Raw genomic sequence first — 12940 nt, 5'->3', positions numbered from 1 at the left:
TTTCTGAAACCTCAATTAACTGTCTATCTCCTTAGCAGTATACGAAAGGTAAATAGATTTATAAATTTGTTATCTTATTTGAAAGTATCGAGATTTTCTACCGTTCTCTGTTTGGCTATTAAGTGTCTTTTTTAACCCCCCCCCCAGAGACTCCGTTTGCTTTAACGAGAATTCCCCAAGAGTTGAACCCTCTAATGAATAATTTATTTAAAAACACGCTCGTCTTCATGGTGAGAAATCCCTCTCTCCAAAAATATCCCTTAAATGTAGCTGAAAATACCTTCCAATGGTTTTCATAATAGTTCATAAAGTATAATAGTAATCTTTAATATTTTTATCTCTATAATGCGTGTTCTAATAATAAGGATATAGTCTTTTTAGCTCGTTTTATTCCTTTTAGATAAATGGGGTATTTTTCAGAATAGGAGAATAGAATCAAGCATGTTTATCGCCATTTACAAGAATATCAATTATTCTTCTTTATTTAGAACTTTAAATTTAAAAATATTTTAAGATTCTCTTGCGGAAAAATTTCTAGATTGGAACAAAAAATCAGGGGATAATAAACAATCGCGACATATGTGCTTACTATAATTTCTTAGAGCAATGTTTCTTGTGGACACTTTTCCCAAGATCGTAAGCTCCAAACTGAAATCTCAGGATCTTGGGGGATCTCCCAAGGCGTGGCAGTCTTGCTAATGACAATTCCTCACAGCGCTAAGCCGCCTGAGGTCTACATAATCCTGTGAAAAATTTAAAAGATTTGTTTGAATAAGCTGGTTAAATTTGATACTTCATATACTAAGGATAGCTGCATAGCTGCAAACCAGCTTTTAAGGGGGAGGTCAGTGGATCAGTACCTGGAACCGGGCGGCTTGACGCCTCGATTAAGACCCGTGTTTTTCAACCTTAATGTTACGTCCTTCAGGTCATTCTGAAGGAGCAGGGTGAATAATCCCCCCTAAACCTTTTAGTTTAAATTAATAGTTTAGATTATCCCTTACGAATGAAGCCGAGGAGATGGCAGCTCTCCTTTTGTTATTGACAGATTTGAGTAACAATTGTAAAACAATTGAATTTGATGTAAAAATATTTAACTGAGTATTTATGGGCTCAGCTTCGCAGATATTAGTAATGGACATCATTCCCTGCTCAAATTCTCAAAAGAATCCCCGTTTATGTATATCAATTCTGCCAGTTATTTTAAGGGAACTGGTGAAATCATAAAATCAGCGGAGTCGTGATTATTAGCCTACCCTTGGTAGGCCTACCAAAGAGCTGACACTGATTTTTGGCTTTCTTCTTTAAATTTTCGAAATAAAAAGACGAATATCATATTTCACAATTGGTTTTCCTCCCGGTCCTCAAAATCCTTGCTACACCAATGGATATCCTCAAACTTTCGGAGTTCATTCTATGCCCGTCCAATTAGAGCCAGGTCCGATGGTCGGAAGTGCATAAATACGGTTTGTTTCGTTATGGCGCAGTTGAAGAGTTCTGTTTTTATGGCACTTGGTATTAACCAAGTGACATATAGCAGTCGCCAATTCTGTCGGTCTGTCGGTCTGTCTGTCGGTCTGTCTGTCGGTCTGTCTGTCGGTCTGTCTGTCGGTCCCGGTTTTGCTACTTTAGGCACTTCCAGGTAAGCTAGGACGATGAAATTTGGCAAGCGTATCAGGGACCGGACCAGATTAAATTAGAAATAGTCGTTTTCCCGATTTGACCATCTGGGGGGGAGTGGGGGCCCGGTTAATTCGCAAAAAATAGAAAAAATGAAGTATTTTTAACTTATCAGCGGGTATTTGGATCTTAATGAAATTTGATGTTTGGAATGATATTGTGTCTTAGAGCTCTTATTTTTAATCCCGACCGGATCTGATGACATTGGGGGGAGTTGGAGGGGGAAAACCTAAAGTCCCGGTTTTGCTACTTTAGGCACTTCCAGGTAAGCTAGGACGATGAAATTTGGCAAGCGTATCAGGGACCGGACCAGATTAAATTAGAAATAGTCGTTTTCCCGATTTGACCATCTGGGGGGGGGAGAAGGGGCCGGTTAATTCGGAAAAATAGAAAAAATGAAGTATTTTTAACTTATGAGCGGGTGATTGGATCTTAATGAAATTTGATGTTTGGAATGATATTGTGTCTCAGAGCTCTTATTTTAAATCCCGACTGGGTCTGATGACATTGGGGGGAGTTGGAGGGGGGAAACCTAAAATCTTGGAAAACACTTAGAGTAGAGGGATCGGGATGAAACTTGATGGGAAAAATAAGCGCAAGTCCCAGATACATGATTGACATAATCGGAACTTATTTGCTCTCTTTGGGGTAGTTGGGAGGGGGGGAGTAAGTCTTAAAAATTAGAAAAATGAGGTATTTTCAACTTACGAACGGGTGATCGGATCTCAATGAAATTTGATGTTTAGAAGGATATCGTGTCTTAGAGCTCTTATTTTAAATCCCGACCGGATCTGGTGATGGGGGCGGGGAGTTGGGAGGGGGAAACCTAAAACTTGGAAAACACTTAGAGTGGAGGGATCGGGATGAAACATGGTGGGAAAAATAAACACAAGTCCTAGATAGATGATTGACATAAACGGAACGGATCCGCTCTCTTTTGGGTAGTTGGGGGGGGGGGGTTAATTCTGAAAAATTAGAAAAAATGAGGTATTTTTAACTTACGAATGGGTGATTGGATCTCCATGAAATTTGATTTTTAGAAGGATATCGTGGCTCAAAGCTCTTATTTTAAATCCTGACCGGATCTGGTGACATTGGGGGAAGTTTGGGGTGGGGAGACCTAAAATGATGGGAAACCCTTAGATTGGAAGGATTGGGATGAAACTTGGTTGGAAAAATAAGCAAAAGTCTTGCATACGTAATTTACATAATTGGAACGGATCCGCTCAATTGCGGGGGGGGGGGGGGGTAATTCTGAAAAATAAGAAAAATAACGTATTTTTAACTTACGAAGGAGTGATCGGATCTTCATGAAACTTCATATTTAGAAGGACCTCGTAACTCTGATATCTTATTTTAAATCTCAACCGGATCAAACGTAATTGGGGGGGGGACAGTTGGGGGGACCGGAAATCTTAGAAAATACTTAAAGCGGTGAGATCAGGATGAAACTGGATGGGAAGAATAGAAACCTGTCTAAGATACGTGACTGACATAACTGGACCGGATCTGCTCTCTTTGGTGGAATTGGGAGGGGGGAGGTAATTTTGAAAATTGAGGTATTTGTAACTTACGAAAGGGTGACCAGATCTTAATGAAATTTGATATTTAGAAGGATCTTGTGCTATAAAGTTTAACTTTAGGTTCTGACCTTCTCACAAGTGCCAAATGAGCTCTTGGCTCTTCCGACCTCGTCCAAATGAGCTCTTGGCTCTTCCGACCTCGTACCATATGAGCTCTCGGCTCTTCCGACCTCGTCACAAGTGCCATATGAGCTCTTAGCTCTTGTTCTTTTTTTCGATTATTTCTTTGTCTCTCGGAGACAGTATGGAGGAAATTAGCCAGTTGACGGAGCAGGGAGTATAGAGACAAAACGCAAAACTGGTTTTCAGATATTTTACTGTCAGAGTGTCAGTCATCATTCTGACATCAGTGAAATAACATTTATTAACCGTCGGGAACAATTTTCACACCTTGAATCATAAAGTTTCTCTTAATGTGCTGATCAGACTTTTTTTTAATAATTGTATTTTTTTTTATAATGGCATTTTCAGAAGCTGACTCTTTTATGGACTATACTAATTTGGTTATTTTATCAGCTTGTGATTTTGTTAACTTCCACTTGATTGGTGTTTTCTGCAGATCCTGGCACAATTATATTGGAATCTGCACTGGTTAACTAAAAGAAAAAACTGTATTTGCTTATTGTGTTTAAGAACGTACTATTTTTAAATTGATTGGTACAGTCAACTATCGTTTTGATTATTTTTAAGAGACTGTATGAATTGGACAACTTGCATGGAAAAATCTAGTTCAAGGTGAGTAAGTCTACAATTTTGGCAAATTGATACGGAGGGTGAGCTTTTGCTACGCTATTTCTAGTTATTCAAAATAGCCTATATGTCTCGAATGTTTGAATTTGTGCTTAAAGTTATATCTTTCTATCCTGACACGTAGGCTACCAAGACTAAGTGAGTTATATGTTCGCTTTTATGATACTTCTTTGGTAGTACTGCAGTTGCGCTTCTGTTAAAGTCTTGGTAGTAGGCTCTATCTAGGTGTGATGTGAGCCACAGACTTGTCGCCGCCTTGATTTTTTTCTTAGAGATTATAAGACTACAGTATAGAGCGATGATAAATAAGGATAATTTCAAAATAGCAAAGAAAAGAAGTAGTTCGTTTACTCATTAAGACTTTATTAAACTAGAGATTAAATTTAATCTTGAAAATGCTATTACTACTAGTACTACTAACAACTGTATCACCAAGCTGGCTGAGGCCAGCACAGCTGCACACGCTCCTCCATCTCAATATATTCAAAGCCTCCCGCTTTACAACCTCCCAGGAAGTTTCAATTTTTCTAAAATATTTCCTTACGACCTCATCCCACCCCATTCGGGGGGACCACTTTTTAGTTCGGCTCTAGATGGTTGGCTGATAAGGATAATCTTAGGTGATCTGTCATCTGCAGAACGTGTCCTCACCATCTCAGCCGTTCTCTCCAAATGGCCATAGAAAGCGGGATTGAACCACTTTGTTATTACAGCTTACTGTTTGAAATACAGTAATAAGACGGGTGCCCAAAACAATCCGTAAACAATTTCTCTGTAAAACATCTAACCAATCCTCCTCCGTCCTTCGGAGTGCCCACGCTTCAGAACCACACTTGACCACGTCATTATTGTAGCTTCCAATATTCTAATCTTCGTTTGCAGACGTGTATTCCTATTATTTTGCCCTTTTTCAGCTGTGAAAAACACCCTGGGCCCAGGGGCGTAATTTGCTATGGCACAGGGGGTCAACTGCTCCTCCCATACCTCGGTTTGCCTTCCCTTGAGACCTAAATTTGTCCTCCCTCCCGCACTGAAATTTAGTTTCTTCAAAAATATTGTCAAACTAACCTAAGCCTGCATAATTCAAGTCAAGCATTAACAGAAATGGATCAGTTTTTTTTAGTATATATTTACTTTTATTGTACTATAAAGTATCTTTATAGGGCTTTTATTGTACAATATTATACTTTCATGGTACCAAATGGCTTATTTTCCAGGTTTTACTGTCATTTTCACTTGATTTGGGAAAATTGGCTCCAACTTTGCCCTCCCCCTAGGATTTTGACGGAATTACGCCACTGCCTGGGCCTTGGCTATACTAGTTTTTACATATTAAAAGTTCAAAACAGCCTGAACTTGGCGTATTGAGGACGTCCCAAAGAAACCACTTAGAGATTCTTGCCGATTCTTTTTCTGAAAGGAACATGCGAAATGGGTTCTAGGTGTTCACCCCGCTTCCCTCCTGACGGAAAATACCCCCTCTTCACATGGAAAACAAATCTCCGCTGAAAGGAAACTATTCCCAACAATTTTATCCCCACTGAAAATTTCCCAGACACCCCCCCCTTTTTAAGAAAACTCCCCTGCGAAAAGTGTCGACAGGTTTTCCAATAACAAATACTATCTATAAGCAATGGATAAATTATCAAACTTAAAAAGGCACTTAAACTTCCAGATAAGGTTCTCTGACTGTTTTGTAGTTAGGGAGGGAGGGAGATGCATCAAAGAATGCATTTTATTGCCAAAACATCCCAGCTCTCATTGAGCTATCAGATAAATGCAGAATTAGTTCTAAGGGAGAGACGAGGGGAGAGTGGAAGTAGGAATTGATGCATAACCTAATCCCGAGAGCCGTTACCAGGATACAAAAAAAAACCTGTCAAAAAGGTATAATTGATATCTACTCCCTTAAGGTTTGTTAGAATATTTCTGGTCTTTGCTGTTATTATTAAAGTAAAGAGTAACATTAAACCCAAAAATTAACAGAATTTATACCGTATAGAAGGGGGACTGCCCCTTGTCCATCCACACTTCCACCTTATGGTGGCAGAAACTTCGGAGGGTGCTCAAAAGATCAGAAATTGAGAGTATTAGTCCTTAATTTACAAGTCGAAAGTTACAATTTACAAGTCGAAAGACCAACCAGCAGCGGGTGGGGGGGGGGGGTATTTTCCGTGGGAGGGGGAACGTCAACTACCGGTATAATGGCCTGAATTTAACTTCTTCGCGACATACCAAGCAAGTTCCTTGGAGGTATTTTCGTGTTTTGAAATCTGACTGGGAGATAAGAGAATTTCAATGTAAAGAGTTTTCGAGAGATTATAAAGCTATAGCACAGACTGATGATAAATAAAGGCAATTTCAAAATAGCGAAGACATCAAGTAGTTCACCAAAAACTTGTTAATGTACAAACCAAATTGAACACTGAAAATGAGGTTTCCAAAATAGCCTAAATTTAACTTAATTGGGACACATTATATAAACTTAGAGATTTTGAAAACCCAGTTTCGTGTAAAAGCCGGTAATTCGCACAAAATAGAAACTCTTATTTGAATCAAGGCCAAAGGCAATTGTTTCAGGGGGGGGGCTAAAAACTTAAAAAAACAATAGAAAGTTGTTTATGTTCATTTTTGCTACATTTTTATGAGTCGGACAAAAAATTTTGAGGGGGGTTTAAGCCCTCTACCAGCCCCTCCTCTAGATCCGACCTTGATTTGAATCTACGAGTTTTGGAATTGAAAAGCAGGACGTTCCCGAAAGGCATGTGGCAAAACCAAAAAAAGTCTAAAGGAAGTATAAACAGCCTCCTGAAAGGCGGTGAGTAGAGTAAGACAATTTGTCACCTTATCGCAGCTCTAAACTGCCTGGGACCGATAGAGCTACGCAAGCTTCTACTCCACCCCACGCCGTTCAAAATTATGTGATTATTGAGAGCTACTATTAGTTTTTTAATCATTTGATTAGTTAAAGTCAACATAGGGAAATCTTCAGAAATAAAATAGTGACTAAGTAAAATCTGCTTGAATATAATCTGCTAACTAAGTAGAATATAACTCCTTAAGTGTGGTAATATATAGGCCGTCCTAGTATAAGGGGCCCGAATTATTATTAGAGGTGAAGTATTTAACAGGAGAAATCTATCTTCATTTAATTTATCAATGCTCTGGTAGCCTATTTCATAGAAATCAAAATTAACTGCGGCTTTGCTTGGACTAGTTAAGGCCAACCTGTGGTTCTGAGGGTTACGGACAGTTTCGAACAAGCTCTCTTGCGACCCTCCACTTGTCCACCAAACTATAAAAAAAGAAGGTTTATGCATGAGAAACGAAGACAGGTAAAAAGAAAAAGAATACGATTCTGATTAAGTGGGTAAAGTATTGTGAAGGAAAATTGAAAAACAATGGTTGTCTGTCACTGATTTTGCTCATTCTTAGACTTCATCCTTCTGTTGACTGCAATTGTTTCCCTGACTATTGTATCAATGAGGGTCCCATAAATTCCATCTATCTGTTCTTATGTGACTAATGATTTTACCTCCTAATGATTTTAGTCCTACTTTGTCGTCTGTACTTCCTAAAACGAGAGTCATGGGCAAAGTTCCAAAATCTTTCAGTGTATATTACCAATGGTTGCCTGTCTTTTTCGTCCATGGGGAGATCCCCTTGGAGGTACGGGTCTTCAAAGATGTTTTTAAAAACAAAAGGATAAGAATTCCAATTGAAATATAGTCTAATCTGTTCAATTTGAATGGTTGCCTAGATACTACAATCAATCAATAAAATCAGTTCCGTCAAGGCAGTTATATCTTTTTTCCGGTTCATATATTGCGCAGTTAGGTAGTTGAGTGATTATCAAATTGAGGGCATATCTAATTCCTAAAACCCGTTTCTTTAAGGTAGAAAAAATAGCCTATGTCTGATATAAGTGCACGATAGCGTTTGATATGCTAAACAGTTGCTGCGTTGTGAGTTAGATTTCTAACAAATGTAGTCGTACGATTCGTGTTCTGTTGCAAGCATATTCGATATAAGAAAAAAAAAAATCTGTCTAAGCTCTGAAAAAGAGAAAGATTTGTTTTCAAAATAAGGAAAAAGAATTCATATATAAAATATGACTTCTTTTAAATTTCAATCTCACACCGAAAAAGAAATTTTTATCTTATTACTGCTAATAATAATAACTCGTTGCAGCACCAAGCCGCCTGAGGCCCGCACATCTACGTGCAATCCTTCTCCATCCCAATCTATTCAAAGCTTCCCTCTTTATACCCTCCCAGGAAGTTTTACATCCTCTTACCCCAACTAAGAATGACCTGCTTTCTGTTTGGCCCTAGACGGTTGATAAAAAAGGACAATCTGTCATCCTTTGTCCGCAGAACGTGCCCTACGCATCTCAACTTTACTCTCATTTAAAGCCCTAGAAAGCAGGATTGGGTCACACTTTTCGTACTGTGGTCAGCGAGTCGGGTACCCAAAACAATCCGTAGGCAATTTCTCTGGGAAACTTCTAGCAAATCTTCCTCCGTTTTTCGGAGCGCGATGCTTTAGAACCATATCTGAACACTGCCATCGCTGAGTTTACTGCTCATTAGGGCCTACCCCAGGCCACTCAGCGCATACCTATAGATATGTCGAGTCCTTCCATACGAGGCGCGGATTAAGGGGAGACCCAGTCCCCGGGGATCTGTGATAGAAACTGGAGTACCCCTGCCCGGAGACCATAAATATTGGTGGGGGAGGAGGAAGGCTTCTTGAATGTGTACTCAACAGAGCCAACCGGTGTGTGGACACGTCCCGTGATTTGCAAACCTTCTCCCAGCAATGTGTTAAATTGTATGATGACGCAGAACACCATCGCGGGAGGATCCTCTATAGGAGGATTACTTTGGCTGGATGTAAGATGTAGATCCATGGACAACGGCCTCTGCAAAAGGCTGCCTCGACCCTGTCGAGTGAATCACATAAAAGTCAAATTTTCACTTTATAACGTAAAATCTAGTATGAGTAAATATTCCTCATAGCCAAAACTAGGATTCTGCTGTCAGGCCAGTCTGTAGGAAAGTATTTAAGGGGGGGGGGATAAAAAATTTAATATAAAAAAATTTATCAAAATTGTTAAGAACAAATCTGCAAAACTATGCCATACGAAGTGCCTCTGGGAAAAAAACAAACCGATAAACATTAATATATTGAACCATTATGGTTCTTCTATGGAAACGCTATAGCCTCTAACTTAAACAGGTGAATAAAATTTTCAATTTTTGTTCTGACGAACATCCGGAATTATCCCGGGGGAATATGGAGGGGTAATTTTCCGGGATTGAAAACGCCTAGACCCGTTTTTTACTTGCCATTAAATAAAAAATAAAAAACAAGTTTTTTCAACTGAAAGTAAGGAGCGATATTAAAACTTAAAACGAACAGAAATTACTCCGAATATGAAAAGGGGTGTTCCTTCCTAAACGCCCCGCTCTTTATGCCAAAGTTTAGCCCTTTCTCATAGCTCTACTTTTTAAAACAACTTTAATGTTGCCCCTTTCTTTCAGTTGAGAAAACTTATTTTTTTATTTAATTTTTGAACGTTTTTGAATTAATACATGTTTTGATTTGGGCTCTCCGGATATGAATAATTAAAATGTAATTTGCATATTAATTTTTTTGTGCCTAATGGCTTTCTCATAGTTTTAACTGGACGATTTTGAGAAAAAGGGTTGGGATAGGAGGCTTATGCCCTCCAATTTATCGGTTACTTAAAAAGGCAACTAGAACTTTTAACTTTTTTTTACGAGCGTTTTTTATTGCACTTGGTATCTACCAAGTGATATATAGCGATCGCTAATTCTGTCGGTCGGTTTGTCTGTCCCTGTTTTGCTACTTTTGGCACTTCAAGGTAAGCTAGGACGATGGAATTTGGTAGGAGTATCAGGAACCAGACCAGATTAAATTAGAAAGTGTCGTTTCTCCGATTCGACCATCTGGGAGGAGTGGGGGGACGGTTAAATCGGAAACATTAGAAAAAAGGAGGTATTTTTAACATACGAACGGGTGATCGGATCTTAATTAGATTTGATGTTTGGATGATATCGTGTCTCAGAGCTCTTATTTTAAATCCCGGCCGGATCAGGTGACATTGGGGGAGTTGGGGTGGGGAAACCTAAAATCTTGGAAAACGCTTAGAGGTGAGGAATCGGGATGAAACTTGGTGGGGAAAATAAGCACAAGTCCTAGATACGTGATTGACATAACCGGAACGGATCCGCTCTCTTTGGAGGAGTTGGGGGGAAGGGAGGGCTAATTCTGAAAAATGAGGTATTTTTAACTTATGAAGGAGTGATCGGATCTTATTGAAATTGATGTTTCGAAGGATATCGTGTCTCAATGCTCTTATTTTAAATTCCGACCGGATCCGGTGACATTGGGGGGAGTTGGGGGAACCTAAAATCTTAGAAAACGCTTAGAGCGGAGGGATTGGGATGAAACCTGGTGGGAAAGTAATCACAAGTCCTAGATACGTGATTAATATAACTGGAACGGATCCGCTCTCTCTGGGGGAGTTGGGGGGGAGGGTTAATTCTGAAAAATTAGAAAAAATGAGGTATTTTTTACTTCCGTAGGAGCGATCGGATCTTAATGAAATTTGATGTTTGGAAGGATGTTGATGTTTGGTCTCAGAGCTCTGATTTTAAATCCCGACCGGATATGATGACATTGGGGGGAGGGTTAACTCTAAATAATAAAAGTAAAACAGTTTAAAATAGGGATGAAACCTTTTTATTGACAGTGAACAGATACAAAAATTAACTGGATATTTCGAACACATATACAGTGTTCATCATCAGCAGTACAACTCAAACACAGTTTTACTGCTGATGATGAACACTGTATATGTGTTCGAAATATCCAGTTAATTTTTGTATCTGTTCACTGTCAATAAAAAGGTTTCATCCCTATTTTGAACTGTTTTACTTTCGTCATGGGAAGGCAATGTGGTCTTCGAAGTTATCTACTAAAAAATAAAAAATGAGGTATTTTTAACTTACGAAGAAGTGATCGGATCTTAATGAAATTTCATATTTAGAAGGACCTCATAACTCAGATCTCTTATTTGAAATCCCAACCGGATCCAGTGTCAGTGGGGGGGGGGCTGGAAATCCTGGAAAACGCTTAAAGCGGAGAGATCAGGATGAAAATTGGTGGGAAGAATAAGCACAAGTCCAAGATAAATGACAGAAAATACCGGAACTGATCCGCTCTCTTTGGTGGATTTCGGGTGGGGGGGGGGATAATTCGGAGAAATTAGAAAAAATTATTTGTAACTTACGAACAGATGATCAGATCTTAATGTAATTTGATATTTAGAAGGATCTTGCGCTTTAGAACTCTCCTTTTAAATCCCGACCAGATCCAGTGACATTGGGGAGAGTTGGAGGGGGAAACCGGAAATCTTGGAAAACGCTTAGAGTGGAGAGATCGGAATGAAACTTGATCGGAAGAATAGGCACAAGCTATAGATATGTGATTGACATAATTGGAACGGATCCGTTCTATTTGGGGGAGCTGGGGGTTGTTAATTTGGAAAAACTAGGAAAATTGAGGTATTTTTAACTTAAGAACGGGAGACCGGATCTTTATGAAATTTGATATTTAGAAGGAACTCATGTCTCAGAGCTCTCATTTCAAGTCCCGACAAGATCTGTTGACTTTGGGGAGATTTGTATGGGAGTCGGAAATCTTGGAAAAGCTCATAAATGTTGTAGATTCGTGATTGACGTAATCGGACTGGATCCACTCTTTTTGGGGGAGTTAGCGGGTGGGGTTCAGTGCTTTGGCAAGTTTGGTGCTTTTAGACGTGCTAGGACGATGAAAATTGGTAGGCATGTCAGGGAGCTGCACAAATTGACTTGATAAAGTCGTTTTCCCTGATTCGACCATCTGGGGGCCTGAAGAGAGAGGAAAGATTAGAAATTGAAGCATTTTTAACTTACGAGTGGGTGATCGGATCTTAATGAATTTTGATATTTAGAAGGATCTCGTGAGTCAGAGCTCTCATTTTAAATCCCGACCGGCATTAAGCCTCTAATTTTCCTTTTAAAGCAATCTATTTATTCTTAGAATTTTGCTAGAGCTCATACCATATGAGCTCTTGGCTCTTCCGACCTCGTCACAAGTGCCATATGAGCTCTTAGCTCTTGTTATTAGTATTAAATATACGTAATTTACGAATTAACTTACGTAACGAGCTTCTATAGTCGTATATTTTCATTACGTATATGAGAGGGTTCGTCCTCTCGTCAATACCTTGCTCTTTATACTAAAACTTAAATTTTATCCCAATTCTTAAAGAATGACCCCTGAATCACAAAGGTCGTAGAATAAATAGCCGAAATTACAAAAAATACTTTAGCGTTAAGGGCGAGGTATTTTGGAGAAGATGAACCTCATCATGTGCGTAATAATTTCTGATCATTTTAAGTTTTAAGGCTGCTCCTTACATCCAGTTGAAACAACTTTTTCATGTTATTTTTTCATTGATTTTTTTAAAGAATGCCAGAAAATCCTACACTCCCTTCATGGAATTTCTCTTCCTCTATGATATTTTCTCCATAGAAAAATCATCCCACGTAACCCCCTTCCCACGACTCCCCTTCCCCAACCAGAAAAAATCCCCCTGAAAACGTCCGTACACTTCCCAATAACCATTTCTATATGTAAATAATGGTCAAAGACTGTGACTTGCAGCCCCTCCCCCGGGGACTCTGGGGGAGTAAGTCGTCACCAAAGACATAGTTATTAGGTTTTTCGACTATGCTGAACGAAATGGCTATCTCAAAACTTTGCTCCGGTGACTTTTGTGGAAACAATGAGCGTGGGGGAGGGCCTAGGTGCCCTCCAATTTTTGGTCCCTTAAAAAGGACACCAGAACTTTT

General features: G+C 39.2%; 1 protein-coding gene across 1 annotated transcript in view; it reads left to right on the top strand.

Moving 5' to 3' along the window:
- Positions 1-3467: 3467 nt before the first annotated feature.
- LOC136036128 (proton channel OtopLc-like) overlaps positions 3468-12940 on the top strand; it is a 73463-nt gene continuing 63990 nt past the window's right edge. Inside the window, exon 1 of the mRNA XM_065718149.1 lies at positions 3468-3998. Within this exon, the coding sequence (XP_065574221.1) occupies positions 3961-3998 (38 nt within the window). The 5' untranslated portion in view covers positions 3468-3960. The remainder of the gene's footprint in view (positions 3999-12940) is intronic.

This window comes from Artemia franciscana, chromosome 15 (assembly GCF_032884065.1).
Source record: "Artemia franciscana chromosome 15, ASM3288406v1, whole genome shotgun sequence".
NCBI classification, from domain to species: domain Eukaryota; kingdom Metazoa; phylum Arthropoda; class Branchiopoda; order Anostraca; family Artemiidae; genus Artemia; species Artemia franciscana.
Note: the sequence above shows the minus strand (reverse complement) of the source record. Positions and strands in the feature narration are given on the sequence as shown.